This window comes from Rhinoraja longicauda, chromosome 5, assembly GCF_053455715.1.
Source record: "Rhinoraja longicauda isolate Sanriku21f chromosome 5, sRhiLon1.1, whole genome shotgun sequence".
Classification (NCBI taxonomy): Eukaryota; Metazoa; Chordata; class Chondrichthyes; order Rajiformes; family Arhynchobatidae; genus Rhinoraja; species Rhinoraja longicauda.
In genome coordinates, this window is record NC_135957.1 from 30,686,363 (window position 1) to 30,706,642 (window position 20,280).

Below are 20,280 nucleotides of genomic sequence, written 5' to 3' on the forward strand. Positions count from 1 at the left end.
ACAGCACATCACTGCAATGCCTGTCAAATCCTGGGACATCCTCCATCCTCTGACGGTTCCAACATGGCCAAGTGCAACCAAACACTTGCACTGCTGCTGCCCCTTCAGCAGAGATGGGTGTCGCTTCTGGGAATAATTCATCCTGGATAGATCTGGATGATGGATTGGTCCTACCAATAAAAGAGTTAATACTAACAATCATTTTCTCTGTAGCTGCAACACTATATTCTGCACTCTGCTTTTCATTTTTTGCACTACCTGTTGTACTCACATATGGTTTGATTGTACTCATGTATCGTATGATTTACCTCATGTATAAGAAAATAATTGCAGATGCTGGTACAAATCGATTTATTCACAAAATGCTGGAGTAACTCAGCAGGTCAGGCAGCATCTCAGGAGAGAAGGAATGGGTGACGTTTCGGGTCGAGACCCTTCTTCAGTCTGAAGAAGGGTCTCGACCCGAAACGTCACCCATTCCTTCTCTCCCGAGATGCTGCCTGACCTGCTGAGTTACTCCAGCATTTTGTGAATAAATCGAATAGTATGATTTACCTCAATAGCTCACTAAACAAAGTTTAGCACTGTCCCTCGGTACACATGACAATAATAAACCAATACCACAATAGTTATATGCAATCTACACGCGAGGCAATTTTATTCTTAGTAGTAGGCATCCGATTCAAGAAAACAATATTAGAGGCATCCTCTTCCTGTGGCCAAAGCCCAAAGAGAAATGCAGTGTATCATTTTCTTTAAACCATTATTATTGATGGAAGGTTCTTTTGCGATCACCAATGCTTCTCTCTGGAATTGACCGGTGCCGAGATGTTTTACTATGCTAATCTTCCCAGGTTAAAAACTGCCTCTTTTCTCAAACAATACTCCCCAGAACCTTTCAGAATAATAATTTTAAAAGGAGTAACTCAGCAGGTCAGGCAGCATCTCCGGAGAACACAGACTGGTGTTGTTTCGGGTCAGGACCCTTCTTCAGACTTTCCGATGTGACCAGAAATGCAATATCATTAACAATCTACCAGCTGCATCTCTATACAGCTCATTTTCTGGAGAACATGGTCAGGACCCTTCTTCGGACTCTCTGAGGTGACCAAAATTTCCAGGCCATTTAACTGTTTGTTTATTTAAATGCAATGGAAAAGTATACCACCGGGATGACACCGGACTGCTTTTTTTTGTGGCACAGCTAATGTTTTGGGAAAATATTACCTCTTTATGATAGAAGTCTTGGGATTTTTAATGGAACAATTATAGTTCAATTGAAGGCTGAATGAAGAATCAAATGTCCATAGGACCATGTCAAGAACTTGAGGCTGTGCTGTTCATATGCAGTCAAAAACTTTTCGATATTTCAATATTAAAATACACTAAGGATTTATAACAATTATGCACATAGGAATTCTGGATACTTGCATTCTTTTATTTTTAAAAAGTGAGATACCAATTATATATAATTGTAAACACAGTTATTTACAGACAAGGTTAGACCATGCTGAGCAATACACAGAATCAAGATTATAGAGAGTTTCATATATTTATATGGGATTATACAAATATTTTGCACTGGCGAGTTATGGTTTAAATATAGATCAATTCTTTTAACATTGACATGGTTCACACGAGCATTTTAAGGCATAAAATTGAACCCTTAGCACAATACACAGTTTACAAAACCAGAAATAGAGACTGGGCTTAAATCACTTGGCAACATTTTGGAAAAGAGGAGGAAAGATAAAGCTGACATTATTTGGGCATTCCTTATCATTCATATTTTTAAAAAACATACACAAAAACATTTTTGGCAACATATCTGCATAAAAAAATTGCTAAGAAGAAATTACTAAAAGTTCCCAATACAATTACCAACATTTTGCTTTCATAAAAAGGACCAATAAAAGGGTAAAAGGCAATCCATTTTGCAACACAAGTTACTATGAATATATTAAAAGTATTTTAAGACCAAATGAAATTGTCAATGGCTGAAAGTTAGTGTTTACTCCTGAAATATTTTGCCTATAACAAACCAATATAGATTAGTTATGTGTCCAGAAAATATGATGTGTATATGCAAGACCAAATAATCAGTCACAAAACACAAAATACAATGTTCAGGCAAGCAGAGCAGATGCCATTGTGGGAAATCCAGGTAAGTACATGGAGAGCAAGAGCAATAGAGGTTCAGTTGAGAGCAAAATGAAATAAATCAGTTAGGATGAATATTCTGTTTTTGTGTGGCGAATTCAATGTAAACTCAAAATAGTCACGCGGCTTTTTTTTTAAAGATTATGTGATCCTTTCACAAGGATTTCCACAAATCAACACACAAGCTTTTGTCATCATTTATAGGTTTTTGCTTTATGTGATACATTTAAGAAATCCATAGTTTTTTTTAAAAAGTAACAATCGGTCTAGGACAGCAGATGATTTGCCACAGCTGTCTCATCTGTGGTGACTAACATCAAATTGAGAATAATTTTAGGAACTGCTTCCAGTGACGCAGAAGGAGATTGAGTCATACCCAATGCAGTTTGAATTGAATGGCAATATTGAATAAAAAGGTGCAGCCTGGCTCATCCCAATATATTCCAATCTTCGCTCACACAAGCCAGGCTGCATGCATTATTGTGTCACCCACAATTTTACATTTTATTGTGATTTCCAGTAGAGGAATGAAGTGTTCATTTTTCTTACCACTTATTTTGAATTTATAAAAATCTCTCTTTCTGCTTTCTTTATAAACCAGTTTTCTTAAAGCAATATTAAACAACTAAATCTGACTGGCCAACCCCAGGCGACCATTAGTGCTTCCACATCTCCTTTTGAGTTTTGAGATCATGGAGACTTTGACAAAGGCTGAGATTGCCATTGTTGCACATTAATGAATGTTCATCCAGACCAATTAACCATCCGCAACTTGAGAGAGATACAATTTAATGGACGCTTGGATTTTAACTTTACCCTGGCTTTAAAGATCCAATGGAGCTGGGTAGAGAAGAAAAGTGGAAACCGAAAATAGTTACACTGGCTTTGGAAGATAAATCAAGGTGGAAGAGGTGACTGTTAAGGAGTGATTTGCTGCATGCTAGCAGAAAGTGTGCCCGTTGCAACATCTTAAGACTGTGAGCTTTAAAGATGCAGCATGACCAGCTGAAACAGACTGCATGTGACTGCTCATATCTATATGGTTCGCAATGCCAAAGGTAAGCCCTTGATTCAAATTTGATCATGAAATGGGCAGAGTTAATGCATGGGTCTTCAGCTGCCTAACCAGTACTAGGTGTTACGAGGTCAGGGTCCTTGCATCCACCTCAACACCACCCACAGGTCAATTATATCAGCAGTAAACAATGCAGCAACGCAGGGAAATGCTGGAATCTGCAGCAAAACAATGTATTGGAGGAACCCAGCCTTCAGGCGGCCGAATGGACAAGCAATGGACAAGCAATGTTTTGAGATTAGGACCAGTTAGACTAATCAGAGGCCAATGGTCCCGCAAGTGAACAGTTGTGGAATGATTGAAAGATGGACATTTGTCAGCTTCCAAAAACAAAGATCAGTACTCGTTTCAGGTTCCCTCAAGAATATTTGGGTTCATCTCTCCAACCGTTAGATATCAACTAAATAAAGCTATTGTAATGTGCAGCAATTGTTTTGATATTAGGAAACAGAAATTAAAAGCATGAAACATTTCACAATTGCCATTATTAAAAATAATAACAGAAGTACAAGGGTAACCTAACCAACCCGTCACAATTTCCACCTCAACTTCCTCAAAAGAAGCCAGGGTATCACAAAAGTCATGATTCTTTCCAAGTACAGATCAACTTGGTTATTCTGCTTCCTAGTTTTGCTGCTGAATATTATATGTGCTTACCATAATTTGTATTTTCACAAAAATGAACTGCATTCATTTTCCAACCCTATTATTAAACATTAAAAATATATAAACTGTGATTAAAAAAAAACTTCTAATTTCCTCCTGCTGATTACCATGGCCAGTAACAATTGTATACTTTGTGAAGTTAGAATAAAATCCTTTCCAATTAAGATATAGATGAAACACAAGAATACATTGCAAGAACTTGATAGTAAAACATCCAAACAGGCAAGAACATCGAGCTGACCAGCAGGACTCAATTTCATTCCTCAATGTGTTTTTATTTTGGTGACCCAGCTTCCTCATTACCTAGACTTTTGTTTCAAAATCACAGCTCATTTAAAACTATTAGACTTCCTGTCCACTTCATTACCTACCTCCTCAATTCATGCCTCTAATTTCCAAGTCTTCATCTTTCAACTGCACAGACCAAGTAGTAATTTCTAGAAGAGGACTTAAAATGGTTTAACATTTTAAAATTGTGATCCTTGATGTGTTTGAAATAGATCACAAAATGAACTTCATAAAGGCGGCACAAAGTGCAATTTATAGTCTTTAAAGGGCATGTCATTTTTTCCCCAAAGGCAATTAGCAAGTTTCAGCTGATCAAAACAAATGAAAATTCAGTTCATCTGCGCTCAGTGCAAAACACAGTAACTTTTGAGGAATGAATCTCAACAAACATCATTCTGACATTGAGATTGTGATCAGTTTTGCATAGGTTTTACATGTTCACATTCCCATAGTCAGTAATCAGTCTCCAATCTGCTGCCAAAATTACAGAAACTTTATTACAGATATCTATTAAGAAACAGTGCACCTTCATTATTCAGTGAATAACCACACAAAAAAATGGAAGTATTATTTTGATAACAAGTCCAGATAAATGGCGTGAAAAACAATGAGGTAAAAATTATGAAACCTTTACATCCCCAATTAAAATTACAAAAGCAGTAATATACAGTAACATTTACATTTGGCTCTTTACATTAAAAAGTACAGGACTGATTTTGAAAACATAAAACAATCTCTAATTCTCATAGAATTTGCAATGAATAATGGTAGCGAAGCTATCATCATTTGTTGCAACCTCCAGAGGCTTTTTCTCTCTATTTATCGTGCAGCATCTCTTTACATCACAGCCATTTTCATTTTATTCCAAAATTAATTATTTTCCTTCTGCAATCTATAATTTTTTACTCTTAAATGTCCAGCTGTACACTGTCTAGAATACAGCTTCTTTTGAAACCATTTAAGCAAGTTCTAAGATAGACACAAAATACTGGAGTAACTCAGCGAGTTCTAAGCTTGCTTCCCTATTCCAGAGATTTGTGTACTGTGCCACACTCTTGTGCATTTTCTTGAAATAAACTGTTTCCTGGATAGCCCAATAGCTTCTTTGCCACACTTCTTTAATTCACTGAAGTTGAGCAAGCTGGGAAAACAAATGTTGACACTGGGAAATATCATAGGCCGAAAATCAGACAATTTAAGATGATAGTTATATAGGAAAGACTGTTTGTAAAATTTCATCCTCCCGTTTCTTTTTCATGCTTATGTGGGTAAAGGATCATCATCTCCTTTGTTACATTTACATTTGCAGCAGAGGACAAATGGTGTGGCAAGCAGGAGGAAAGGTGATGCTACTAACAGCAAAAGGCCAAAACCCGCAAATATTCCAACTACCTAAAGGAGAGAAAGAAGATAATGTGATTGCTACACCATGCAATAATACAGAAAAAAAATTAAACTTTCATCTAAGAATATTAAATATGAGTTAATTGCTGGTGTAAATGGAACGAAGATTTCTTTATTGTCATTTGTAAACCAAATTGTATTAATTGTAACAATAACAAAAAGGAACAGAAACAAAACCCAATTATTACATGGAATTATTCAGACATAACGGGTGGAAAAATGGGAATAGATGTGCAGTTTACGAGGCGTTAGAACTAATGATCAATGGAAATTTTCACCTTACAAACCTGGCAATCTTCACATCCACAGAGCTTTTCATTTAGCAGTCACAGCTGACTTTTCTTGAGTTAATTCAATTATATAATAACATTTAATTTCTAAATTAAGTAGATATCTTACACAGGAATAAAGAATATTTGCAGACCAAATGTCCTCAAGTCCATACATTCTCAAATAGCATCAGGAAACCAGGCATTGCCAGTCTGTCAAACACATTGTTTGTGTTGCTAAAATTGGTTACAATTATTAACAATTTCTTCAAAGGGATATACTTCAATAACAAGATAAAAGTTTTGTAAAGAATGCAAATATTGTGCATCAGTTTCAGATTATGTATTCTTAAAAATCAAACACTACAGGTGCTATAGTCTAAAATAAAAACAGAAAATGCAAGAAAGACTCAGCAACTCAGGCAGCATCTGTGGAGAGAGATACAGAATCCAAGTTTCAGGTAATGATCTATGGAAACTGTAAACCTTATAAACCTGGCAATCATGTTTCAGGTTGAAGACCAATCATTAGAATATATTCTTCTTCTTTGGTTGCTTGTGCCCCACAAGACATGCACCCCAAGAGGAAGAGATGTGAAGTGACGTGTTCCAAGAAGGGGTAGCCAGCGATTAATCTATCAACTTTTACCTTTTTTCCCTCCAACTTTACCTGGATTCTGATTTCATGAGGAAGGCATTGGAATATTGGAATAATATTTGCTACCAGTAGACCTACTTTTCATTTGTGTATTCCAGTGATTCCCGAGAATTGCACTGGCAGATAGGCAAAGTTCATCAGTCTCACTGCCTATGTAAATATTCTCCATTTAAAAGTCAATCCTTTAAAAATAATTGTGTCAGTGTCAAGCAATTATCACTCACCTGCGTTCTGTGCCAAATGACAGAGGCACGTGTATGGCCAAGCTTGTTTCTGCAAGGTCCTTTATCATAGTGAATTAATAAGAAGTCATCCTAGTTACAAAACAAAGTTAAATACATTTACATTAAAGCAAAACTCACGCCAAACTCCATTTAATATTCTCCAAAATCTCAAGTATAAGATCATTTTTGAAATTCGTTCTAATTTTACACTTAGATTTTCATCATCTCCAACGAGTTAAAATAGGTATTATGGGGAGAAGGCAGGAGAATGGGGTTAGGAGGGAGAGATAGATCAGCCATGATTGAATGGCGGAGTAGACTTGATGGGCCAAATGGCCTAATTCTGCTCCTATCACTTATGACCTTATGATAAATAGATTATATATTTTATTTACATGAACTAGTGACAAGTCTAGTGACATTATTATTTCTCCCTGTCTGTTTTTAAAGTTTTACTGGTATCTTTTTCCATGACCTCTGAGGATTTGCTGAGCATGAAAAATACTCACTGGGGACAAGGGAGAGAAGAGCCAACAATAGACGTCAGCAAACAGCACTGCAGGCTCAGCACTGCAAAAAAAGATTTAGTGTGAAAAGATCATTTCGCCACATGTCATCCAACACTGCGCACTCTGTTCAATGATAAACATAAGACCTTCACAACAGTATATTAAATATGGACTAAGAAAGCTTTCATCTCAGTCCTGAAGGGATTTGCACTGTCATTCACTAATCTTTACCCCCTAACCTTAAACCTATGTCCTCTGGCTCTTGATTCCCCTATTCTGGGCAAGAGATTCTGTGCGCCTACCAATCTATTCCTCTTGTGATTTTGCACAACTCTAGAAGATCTCTATAAGATTTAATGGATTGTATAACATTTAATGCGAAAAGATCATTTTGCCACATCATCCAACATGGCCTTCTTTGTTCAATGATAAACCTAAGAACTTCACAACAGCATATTAAATACAGACTAAGAAAGTGAGATGGCCAAAGTTTAAATGAGATGCGCTGGGCAAATGTTTTGTTTACAGAAAGTTGTGAGTGCCTGTAAAGTGCAGCTGAGGGTGGTAATGGAGGCAGACACACTAGTGGTTTTTAAGAGGCTTTCAGATAGACATATTGCTATGTAGGGAATGGAGGGAAATTGATCGTGTGCAGGCAGATGAGATTAGTTTATCTTGGCATTGTGCAGGCAGAGGCCGTTGGCAGCGTGTTCAGCAGAGATTGTTGGCCAAAGGGCCTGTTCCTGTGCTGTACTGTTCTGCTGTCCTATCTTCCGTGAAATGACAATATTAACTCTCCATTGTTATACTGCTGAGTTTACCAATTCATTCAAATTAGTTCTGATGAGATCAACAACAATCTGTTCAACAAAGCCCATTCTTAGTTCAATAATGAAAGGGATGCTAATGCCAGAAATTTGGAAGAGGCATTAATTTAAAGTCAATATGACTGTTTTTCATCGGAGCTTTCTTGTGCTATGCTAAGCTTATGAAAATTACCAATTTGGTGAAAATAATCTTCCACAAAACATAAATATATATGTACAATAACGAAACACAAATGGTCATAGTCTCAGGATTGCACAGCATGGAAACTAGTACTAGAATCTGGTACTAGATCAGATTGCAGGCTCTTCAACCTCACCCGCCTCAGAGCCAAGACAAAAGTACGTGAAGCTCTCATCAGAGACACGTTGTTCGGCGATGACGCAGCAGTTGCATCCCATGCCCAGCAGGAACTACAGTCACTAATGGACCGCTTCTATCGGGCTTGCAAGGACTTCGGGCTGACCATCAGCCTGAAGAAGACGAACATCCTGGGACAGGATACAGAGGTACAGCCTGTCATCACCATCGACAACTACGAACTCAATGACGTCCATCAGTTCACGTACCTCGGCTCCATCATCACCGACAACCTCTCCTCCGACACAGAGATTGACAAGAGGATCAGGAAGGCAGCTACAACTCTTGCTCGCCTCACAACTCGAGTGTGGACCAACCCAAAGCTGACAGTGAAGACAAAGATAGCAGTCTACACCGCCAATGTCAGCAGCACACTGCTGTACGGCAGTGAGACATGGACTACATATGCCAGAGTGGAGAGAAGACTCAACACCTTCCACCTTAGAAGCATCCACCGTATCCTGGGTATATCCTGGCGAGACAGAGTGTCCAACGCCGAGATTCTGTCTGGCGCTGGCCTTCCCAGTATGTACACTCTACTCAGGCAGTGCAGGCTGTGGTGGCTGGGCCATGTCCACCGCATGGAGGATGGCCGTATTCCACAAGACATCCTCTATGGAGAGCTAACGTCTGGGAGGAGAACCATTGGCCGCCCCCATAAACATTACAAGGATGTCTGCAAGAGAGATATGAAGATGCTCAACATCGATGTGGAGTCCTGGGAGAGCCTTGCAGCTGACCACACGAGGTAGAGAGGTACCCTGAACCAACATCTCAAAACGAGGGAAGAGAAACTGATGAACGCAGCGGCAGACAAGCGGGCACGCAGAAAGGAACGCAGCAACTTCAACAGACCAGAGACCACACACAAATGTGACCTTTGCAACAGAGACTGTCACTCCCGCATTGGTCTCTTCAGCCACAAGCCACGCTGCTCTAGCTGAGGTTTGGAGCAAGCAGCCAACAACTAGGATGCATCACCCATGGTTAGCCATGATCGAGGGGAGCCCACTACTAATGAAACAGCAATGGTCATAGAGTCTCAGGATTGCACGGCATGGAAACAGGCCTTTCAGCGCATTGCATCTTCGATGACCATCGTGCTCATTTCTACCAATCCCAATTGCGTCCATTAATTCCATATCCATCTCTGCCTTGCTCATTTAAGTACCTGTCCAGTAACTAGGTTGAAATATTCGTTGTTATGGTAATTGAGTAACGAAAAGTCCTGCTTCAATACAACTACGATTGGTGACAAGGGAAGACAAAGAACTGTCTCTCCACCTCCATGATAACTTACAGTTCCCAGACCCCCACTCCCTCATCTTTACCATGGATGTCCAGTCACTCTACACTTCCATCCCCCACAAGGATGGTCTCAAAGCCCTCCGTTTCTTCCTCGACCGTAGAACCAGCCAATCCCCATCTACTAACACTCTCCTCCGCCTAGCAGAGCTGGTTCTTACCCTTAACAACTTCTCCTTTGACTCCTCCCACTTCCTCCAAACCAGAGGCGTAGCTATGGGCACTCGCATGGGCCCTTGCTATGCCTGCCTCTTTGTCGGGTACGTCGAACAATCCCTGTTCCGGGCGTTCACCGGCCCCATCCCCAAACTCTACCTCCGCTACATCGACGACTGCATTGGTGTTACCTCTTGTACCCATGCAGAACTCACTGACTTCATACACTTCACTTCCAATTTCCATCCTGCCCTTAAATATACATGGACTATCTCCGACATCTCCCTCCCATTTCTGGACCTCACCATCTCCATCACAGGAGACAGACTAGTGACTGACATCTACTATAAACCCACTGACTCGCACAGATATATGGACTACACTTCTTCCCACCTGGTCTCCTGCAAAAAGTCTATCCCCTACTCCCAATTTGTCCGTCTACGCCGCATCTGCGCCCGGGATGAGGTGTTTCACACTAGGGCATCAAAGATGTCCTCATTCTTCAGAAAACGGGGCTTCTCCTCTTCCATTATAGATGAGGCTCTCACTAGAGTCTCTTCTACATCCCGCAGCTCCGCACTTGCTCCCCCTCCCCCCACTCGTAACAAGGACAGAATCCCCCTCGTTCTCACCTTGCACCCCACCAGCCAGCGTATCCAACAAATCATCCGCCAACATTTCCGTCACCTACAATGGGACCCCACCACAGGCCATATCTTCCCATCCCCTCCCCTTTCTGTGTTCCACAGAGACCGTTCCCTCCATAACTCCCTGGTCCACTCGTCCCTTCCTACCCAAACCACCCCAACACCGGGCACTTTCCCCTGCAACCGCACGAGATGCAACACCTGTCCCTTTACCTCCCCCCTCAACTCCATCCAAGGACCCAAACAGTCTTTCCAGGTGAGACAGAGGTTCACCTGCACCTCCTCCAACCTCATCTATTGCATCCGCTGCTCCAGATGTCAACTTATTTACATCGGCGAAACCAAACGCAGGCTCGGCGATCGCTTCGCTCAACACCTGCGCTCGGTCCGCATTAACCAATCTGATCTCCTGGTGGCCGAGCACTTTAACTCCCCTCCCATTCCCAGTCTGACCTTTCTGTCATGGGCCTCCTCCAGTGCCATAGTGAGGCCCACCGGAAATTGGAGGAACAGCACCTCATATTTCACCTGGGCAGCTTGCAGCCCGGTGGTATGAACATCGACTTCTCCAACTTTAGATAGTTCCTCTGTCCCTCTCTTCCCCTCCCCTTCCCAGATCTCCCTCTATCTTCCTGTCTCCACCTATATCCTTCCTTTGTCCCGCCCCCCTGACATCAGTCTGAAGAAGGGTCTCGACCCGAAACATCGCCCATTCCTTCTCTCCCAAGTTGCTGCCTGACCTGCTGAGTTACTCCAGCATTTTGTGAATAAGAACGAGGATTTGGCAAATTTCCCATTGACAATAAATAAAATGGAAACCTCTGGAATTGCTGAGCAGGACAGACAGCATCTGAGGAGTGAGAAGCAGAATTAACTGAGGGGTTTGGAAAAGATGGGAGGAGCTGGAGATCAGCATGCAGGTTGAGACAAAGGGCCCATTTCTGTGCTGTGCATCCTCTGTAATTAACGCTTAGGACTGACTGGTGACCTTTCTTCAATTAACCTGGTCAATTGACACACTCTCCTACAAGCTGGGCAGAACACTTTTCATAATGAATACTCAAATGCCAGGAAGCAGAGTCATAATCTCTGTCGTAAGAAATGCACTTCATAAATTACTAAAAGGTCATAACTACACTCTCTCCTAACGATAGTTCTATTAAAATATCTGCAAGCTGTGAGAGAAATTATTATTTGTCTTTAGCAGATGACACCAAGAGATACAGTTAAAACATTATAGAAACACCCTGTGCACAATGACCTCACTGTCTGGAACTCAAACTATTTATAGAGAACACGCTTGGAGGTTCGAAATGAAAATGCCCAAGTCTCTCCTTATCTAACAGAACCAATGAATGCAAGTGACACAGCGACGATTTGTGCAACTCCCAGCAAGAGTTCTTCAAATCAATGAATAAATACAAGAGTAAACAGACATTTGGCAGATCAAATCGCAGCTCTGACCTTTCAACAAACAATGAACACAATGCAGCCACAATGACCAAGGGTAAGGATCAAACCCCAACATGCTGTGGTGAATTCTGAACTGTGTCCAATACATTTGTATCTGACAAGGATCTTTGATGCACAAAGTTACTTTGTGGTCATGTAAAATCAGATATTTAAGCATGAACATTTGCAACAGAACCACAATCAAAGGAGAATACTGTATATGGAGAGATTTTTATGACACAAGGAGTTATGTACAGAATCCAATTCACTTTTCAACATATATGTATATATATGATATGATAATAATAATAATAATAATGCATTTTATTTATATAGCGCTTTTCATATACTCAGACGCTTTACAGAGATTTAGAGAACATAGGGAAATGAATAAATAGATAAATAAGTAAATAAATAAACGAACAGAGAAAGGAGACAGAAGGTGAGGTGACCTTCAGTGGTTGAAGGCAGTACTGAACAGGTGAGACTTCAGCGATGTTTTGAATGTGGTGAGTGTGGAGGAGTCTCTAACGGTTTGGGGTAGTGAGTTCCATAGGGTGGGAGCAGCGATGGAGAAAGCCCTGTCCCCCCAGGATCTGAGTTTGGTCCGGATGTGGGGGGATAGGAGATTGGCAGCAGCAGAGCGGAGGGTGCAGGTGGGAGTGTGCCTGTGGAGGAGGTCGGTCAGGTAGGATGGGGCCAGGTTATGGAGGGCTTTGTAGGTTATGAGGAGGATTTTGTACTGGATTCTCTGGGGGATGGGGAGCCAGTGGAGTTTATAAAGGACGGGGGTGATATGGTCACGGATCGGGGTGTGGGTGAGTAGACGGGCAGCGGAGTTTTGAATGTATTGAAGTTTACTGATGATTTTTGAGGGTGCGCCATAGAGGAGGCTGTTGCAGTAGTCCAGACGGGAGGTGATGAAGGCGTGGATGAGGGTTTCTGCAGCTGTGGAGGAGAGGGATGGACGGAGACGGGCAATGTTTTTGAGGTGGAAGAAGGCTGTCTTTGTGATGTGTTTGATGTGTTTGATATGATATGATATGCCTTGATGATGTGGGAGGAAACTGGAATGCCTGGATGAACTTGAAGTTGGTGGTATTGTGGATGGAGAGGATGGTTGTTCAAGGCTACAGCAGGATCAGGCAAAGAGCTGGGTGGGACATTGGCATTTAATCACAAGTGTCAGGTGATGCATTTTGAACAGTCAAATAAAGACATGCAAGGTAAATGGCAGGGTGTTAGGGAATGTTGAGGGACCTTGAAATTCATGCCCATAGTTTCTAGAAAGTTGCAACACAAGTAGGTTGGATTGTGAAGAATGCACATTGCATGCTTGCCTTCATAGGTCAGGACACAGAATATAACAGTTGGGCTGTCATGTTCTAATGTTTCAAAACACTGGATAGTCCGCCAGGTTATTGTCTGCATTGGAGGCTTTATTTGTGGGGAAAGATTGGACAGGCCGGGCTTTTGATGCGAAGCAGGCAGAGTGCTGACCCATTTAAAATTATAAGAAACATAGATGGGGAAAAGTGTCAGAATCAAAGGACACAGGAGAGGAATATGTCTTAAAGGGGATTTGATGGGAATTTTTAAACTTAAATTTGAAATTTCAGTTATTGAATGCATTCACAAAAGAAAGTGATAAATTATTAGCTGTTAAGGGAATCCATGTGATGTGGTTTTATACATGAAAGTGGCACTGAAGTAAAATAAAATCACCCATGATTTTAATGGATGATGGAGTAAGCATCAGAAGCCAAACAACCTACTCTTGCAGCTATTTATCATGTTTCTATGTCAATTAATTGTAATGCAAAAGTTGCCTCCCAACTAATTTTACCGTGTAACGTGCAAATATGAAAGCACATATCGATTTCATAAGCACATAGTTATTCATTGAAACAATGATTGTTTCACTTACATCAAGGGATTCCAGGCAGTACCAGCAAAAGGCATGCTTGCAGTTTTTACACATCATCTGCGCACAACCCTCATCTCTTTCGATATAGACTTTGCATTTTGGACAACGTTTGATTGGGACATCATCCTCTTCATCATTTTCAAAGAATGAACTAGGTGAAGAGAGAGAAAAAAAAATGATTTTCAAAGAATTCTGGTTCCGATATCTCAAACAATACCACAGAGATTGACACACCACCAGTTCACCATCATTGTGGAAATCAGCCACAGATTTCAACCGAGGCAACTATTTTCATTTGCTGTCTGCACCCAAATATAAAGCACTCATCAGAAAAAGATACAGCCTATTTACAATTTCAGTACATGGTTCCTATTAATCCATAAGAATCAGGGATTAGAACCTAATAAACTGGCATTTCTGTCATTCAATTTTATCTTTTCTTTGCCCAGTTTCCCTGCTCAGATGATGTGAAGAAAAAGAGTAACATTCCAAGTGCTATATTTTCCATAAGATTGTTTGAGTAGGCCAACCTAACTGCCAAATTGAACGAAGGAAAATTCTGCAAACAGCACATGACCAGATAGATTTTGTGCCAATTTTGAATAAGTCACACCTCACAAGGAACAGTCAACCCCAATTCAGATCTATTGCGCGGCTGGAAACATCAGTGGTAATAATGGTGAATTGGTTGGCAAGGCATGTAAAATGTCAGTAACACAGGTATGAAATGCAACACGGGTAAAGAAAGTAACAATAACCTTTTCTGTCATACTTTGAGAATCTAAAAGAACTACCCACTGACTGAGGGCACTTGATTGTAGTTGGGAATCTGCCTTTAATTATGTTTCACTTTTATTCATTTACTTATTTTTGTTTACACAATTGCCGATTACCTCCCAGGATGGCTGATGCATAATGAATGAGAGAATCCTGAACCATCTGACATGTTGTAGATATGTATGGGCCTGCGCCTTGGAAGAATGTAGAGGTTTTCCTGTCAAATTGTGCATTTGTATTTGTGATATGATGTATTGTGAACACATCAGCTGCAAAGGGGTGTCCAGGGAGGGTGGGTGAGGGTTATTTTTGTTGTTATATATAAAGAACAAAATGGAGGGTAATGTAATGCATTACGTTTTTCGTATTGTATCTTTTCTTCAATAAAAAGAAATATTTTTAAAAAAGAAATAGACCAACTCTGCCAAATAGAACTGTGGAAAAGGCGCGAGTAAATGCAGATAGGTTCTGCTGCCAGTAAAGCAGAAGGGTACCTTGTTTCTCCAGGAAGCAATGAGGTAATGGGCAGGTTTTCTTGGCAAGGCTGGCCTGGATGCCAGTTTGCTTTGCAGTGGGAGCAGAACTCCAAGTTACAGCTTGCACATTGTACCATCTGGGGCTGCTGCAACTCCACCTCCTTGATCTGGCAGACAGACTGGCAGGCCGAGGATGGGCACCAGGTTCGGCATGGATCCAAAAGCACTTCTGAAAAACAATTAGTTACGTAACCAATATAGCAGATATGGAGCCCAAATTCGCTCAGAGTACTCCAAATGCGGCCTGACCAGCACCTTATAGAACCTCAGCATTACATCTCTGTTTCGGTATTCCAGTCCTCTTGATATAAATGCTGGCATAGGTAGCAAGGTTATAATGTGACCAAATGAGCACATAATAAAGAACTAATTTTGTTATTCACTGAAATTTTAATCTGTCTTATTTTAGCTTTTGAAACATTAAAAATAAAACAAAAATATCACGATAGTAACTAAAAAGGATATACCATATGGTCTGATATTCCTAGATGTGTCTTCAGTGACAAAACCAAAGCTCTGAAAATCTGCTCCAAATTCTACCACCTTGCCTTGTCTTAAACTGAACTTTGAACAAACTTTTGATCATCTGATGTAGCATTGCCTCAAAGGTTTCAAAGGGCTTTTATTGTCACGTGTACCAATTAAGGTGCAGTGATATTTGTATTACCATACAGCCATACTAAAAAAGCAACAAGACACACAACTACATAAAAGTTAACATAAACATCCACCACAGCGGATTCCCCACGTTCCGCACTGTGATGGAAGGCAATAAAGTCTAATCTTCTTCCCTCATTTTTCTCCGGCGGTCGGGGCAGTCGAACCATCCGCCGGGGCGATGGAAGCTCCCGTATCGGGGCGGTCGACGAGCCTGCGGCTTGGAGCAGGTGTTGCACTTTGTTTCGTCCGTCGCAATGCAAGTGTTCATCTAGACACCCGTTAAAAGCTATCAGTGGCAGTCCAGATTCAATCCTTCTTTCAGGCAGTGCCTTACGGGTACTTGCCACTCTCTCGGTGATAAAAATCCCTTCATATCCCCTCTAAATCTGTTCCCACTTACCCTGAACGCATGTCCTCCAATGTTATCTATCTTTGTTATGGGAAAAAAAGTTTCCTGCAGTCCACCCTATCTACATCCTTCATAATTTTATATACCTCAATTGTCCTCTCTCAACCTCCTCTCCTGCAGTCCACCCTATCTACATCCTTCATAATTTTATATACCTCAATTGTCCTCTCTCAACCTCCTCTGCTGCAGGGAGAACAGACCCTGCCTCTTCTCGTAACTAAAACACCATCACAGGTGCAATCCTGGTGAATCTCCTCTGCACCCTCTCCACTGCTATTACATCCATCCTGCACCATGGTCACTAGAACTGCACACATTAACACCTAGGCAAGGTCTGACCAAGGTTTTATAAAGTTGGAGCATTTTCTTCCTACCTCTGTTTTCAATGCACTGACTAATGAAGACCAATATCCCATTTGCCTTCCTACCTTCATTGCCACCTTTAAAGATCTATGGAATTCTATACCAAGATCCCCCTGTTCTTCAATGCTTTTTACCACTCATAGTGTATGTCCTCTCCTCATTAGTGCTCCCAAAATGCATTGCCTCACTTTGTCCGATTTAAACTCTACGACATTTTCCAGCCTGTTTCACCAACACACCACCATCTCTCTCCACACCATCAACAACAAATTCATAATAAAGAAAGTTATGACACAACCAGGACAATAGCGCTATTGCAGATAGACATCTGGGATATTCCAGAACATATGTTATGATGGCAAAGACAATTTAATTTTTTTCTGTATTCATTTGTTTTTAAATTATGCACTTTTCTTTGGGAGGTAGATTTTTGTATTGCTATTCCTGACTGCATTTGTTGTTCACTGCTAGTCTCCTGAACACCAGTGAAGTTTGATTGGATGGGTTTGATTTCCACTATTTAGATTGAATTTGCCAGTCTCTGGGAGTTGGCAGTCTATTCACTGGACAGCTGTGTAATGTGGTATTGTGAAGGTATCCTTTTTATCCACACCACTCAGTTTTAAAGATGTGTGCTTTGCATATGGTGCAAAGGCTTTGCGTAGTCAGGTTAGTCAGTCACCATTGGATACCCTATTTTGACTCACTCTTGAAGGCACAGTACTTATGCATCTGGAGCAGTTACGATTTTGGTCCATAATCTGAATTATTAATTTGCAGGGCTGCAGGAAAAAGCACAAAATGCGAATGATGGGATACCTCTACCCAGCAATGACTCAATGGGCCTTTGAGTCTGTAACAATTCATTGAACCTACGACTCTCATGATGCCCAACATGCTGGGGAGAGGGGATTTGGCAATGCAATGCCACTGAATGTCAGAGGAGATACTTAAATCCTCTTTTATGAACAAGATGGTCACTGCCTGGCCAATATATAAAGTGTTTTTGCTTGTCACTCATTAGTGCAAGTCAGAACGTTATCCAGCTCTGGTTGTAACAACAACTGGGCTACTTCATTATCAGCAAAATTGAAAATAAAATCAAATGCTAAAAATTATGTTCCATTTGGTAACAAGTTTTACAACAAAATGTATGGGACAGTAAAAGAGAAGGATAGGCAATCATGCTGACAACTAGCCTATCATTATATGCTACAATAATTCATAAATTAGAGCAGATCTTCAAAATCAGGTAACTTTTAAATTAAAATAGGAAAATCTTCCTACATAAGAAATGCAACTAAAATCAAAGTGAATTTGAAAATAAGACAACTAATCCAAAATTTACTTGGAACAATTTACTTGCCTTTTTCAAACTGCAGCCTTTTATATCTCTGCATAAGCTCTGCTGCTACAATGCATTCAATCTGTTGGTAAGATAAACAGTTTCAGAAGGGAAAATAAAATAAAGCTGAAAGGAATACATAGAGCATGAATGGTTTTTATTTAAAACAGCTTTGGGATTTCTGTGTTGCACTCAAAAATCAATTATGTAATGTCCATTTGAATTGAGAAAGCCCATTGGATTATAATGTTCCAATACCCAGTATTATTTCTGGGATGAAGTCACAATTCACCCATGTGAGTGCACAGACACAGAGGAAAGAACTGGAGAGAGTAATGAAAGACATGTAACTTATATAATCACCGAGTCCTTAAATTTGGAAATACCTCATTTTCCTGTAGGTGACCTTTCTTAGCGCAAGCAGCATCAGGACAACTAACTGCAGATTCCAAGCCCTCCTTAATTAATAGCTCCACATATTGCTTCAGACACTGTTGGCAAACCAGACAGAAGTTTTAAACGGTTATTCTTCTCCACCGTGCGGGTGAATTTTCATTGCACATCGGAAAAAGTTGAAATTCCTGTGGATTTAAGAATATTCTGTGCCCAGTTCCCACCCTTCGAAATCTCGTCCCAGCCATGCACGTGCAACACTAGCTCAAAGATTACCACGTTCAGAAAATGCTTTCTCAATAAAGCTTATCTGGCTCAGCCAGAATGGTAACAGCGTATTGTGCTTTTATGTGACAAAAAAGTGATCATGCAACTCTTTCAAGTGAGACCACCAACAAGTAACAGAAGTCTGAAGAATGGTCTCGACCCATCGAAAGGGTCACCCATTCTTTCTCTCCAGAGATGCTGCCTCTCCCGCTGAGTTACTCCAGCATTTTGTGTCTACCAACAAGTAACAGAATATCAGCTGGGAAAGTACTATGGAATTCATGGACACTAGAAGATGAATTAATACTGATCCTATCTTCCAACACAGAGAACTTTGTCCCAACAGTCTCAGCTATTTTTTAAAAAACTATGAAGGACTTGGATTTACAAAGTGGCTTTTACAATGGTGCCTTTGCACGACATGTCCTTTTTTTTTCAAATCTACTTATTGTTGTAAACATGGAGACAATTTATATGCCCCATGATTCTATAAACAGTGATAGAGGTTTGACCATTTTATTTGAGTGATAAGGAGGAGGTCCAACTGCTGACAGCATCCTCCACAATGGCTATTAAGTCTAAGTTTAATTACTTAATTAAGAATCCAGCATCACATATTTTACTTGGGCAGCTGAAACCCAGCGGTATGAATATTGATTTCTCTAACTTCAAGTAACCATCCCCTCTCACTCCATCCTTCCATCACACAAGTCGTTGTACTAGTTTCACTGTCATCCTGTTAAGTTTCACTGCTGGTATTACTCGTTCTCACCTTCCAAACAACCAACAATGGACCATGGTGGGTTCCACCTCTCCTCGTTCATCATTGCTGGCTTTGATCTGGCTTTTTGAATATTAATGAATGATTTAATCAATTTGTGGGGGAGGAGAGGGGGGGAGGGTAGGGAAGGGGAGGGGATTCAGGGGAGGGGGAGTTGGGGGGAGGGGGGAGTGAGGGGGGAGAAGGTGCTGCACCAATGCTGGGGAGGTTTGGGCCCCATCGGGTCCACTTGGTCTAGTATTTTTTTAAAAACACCTTTGAAGTCCAGAGGGCAATATCTTTAACTGACTATAATCCTCTTCCTTAAGCTTTCCTACTTTCCCTCCCCCGATAAATTGGAGCTTCCGTTGCTAATTTAGGTATATCTTGTTTAATTATCATAAAGTATAATTTGAATTAAGTTGTTTATTTCCGTTGCCATCTCAGGAGTGGAACCCACCCCATCTTGTGAGAATAGAATACTCCAAATCCATACAATTGTGATAGTCCACACAGTGACACAGAATTCTGATACTGGTGATCAAAAGTAGTCAAGGTCCATGAAGAATAAACAAATGCTGTTCTACTCAATTACAAAAAACAAATACGGTAGGATTAGTACCTCTTATGCATCCCAGTAGAAAAGTATAGAGGCTTAAAAAAACGCATGCAAGACTTCACCCAATGAAAATTGATATTGTGGCACCCATAGTGGAAGAGCCAACATTCAATGCCATAAACGCTAGCCGAGTTGAATGCAGGGAAATTATTGCATCCCAGTAATAATATTAACGTAAATCCATTAAGAGTTACACATTACGCTAAAAGCAGATGATGCATCGTTT

General features: G+C 40.6%; 1 protein-coding gene across 2 annotated transcripts in view; it reads right to left on the reverse strand.

Moving 5' to 3' along the window:
* Positions 1–1,437: 1,437 nt before the first annotated feature.
* rnf144ab (ring finger protein 144ab) overlaps positions 1,438–20,280 on the reverse strand; it is a 53,400-nt gene continuing 34,557 nt past the window's right edge. For both annotated transcript variants that reach the window (XM_078399235.1, XM_078399236.1), the window contains exons 4-9: positions 18,402–18,506; positions 18,037–18,097; positions 15,197–15,407; positions 13,926–14,076; positions 6,745–6,834; positions 1,438–5,581 (exon numbers count right to left, since the gene is read on the reverse strand). In XM_078399235.1, the coding sequence (XP_078255361.1) occupies positions 5,450–5,581; positions 6,745–6,834; positions 13,926–14,076; positions 15,197–15,407; positions 18,037–18,097; positions 18,402–18,506 (750 nt within the window). In that variant the 3' untranslated portion in view covers positions 1,438–5,449. The remainder of the gene's footprint in view (positions 5,582–6,744; positions 6,835–13,925; positions 14,077–15,196; positions 15,408–18,036; positions 18,098–18,401; positions 18,507–20,280) is intronic.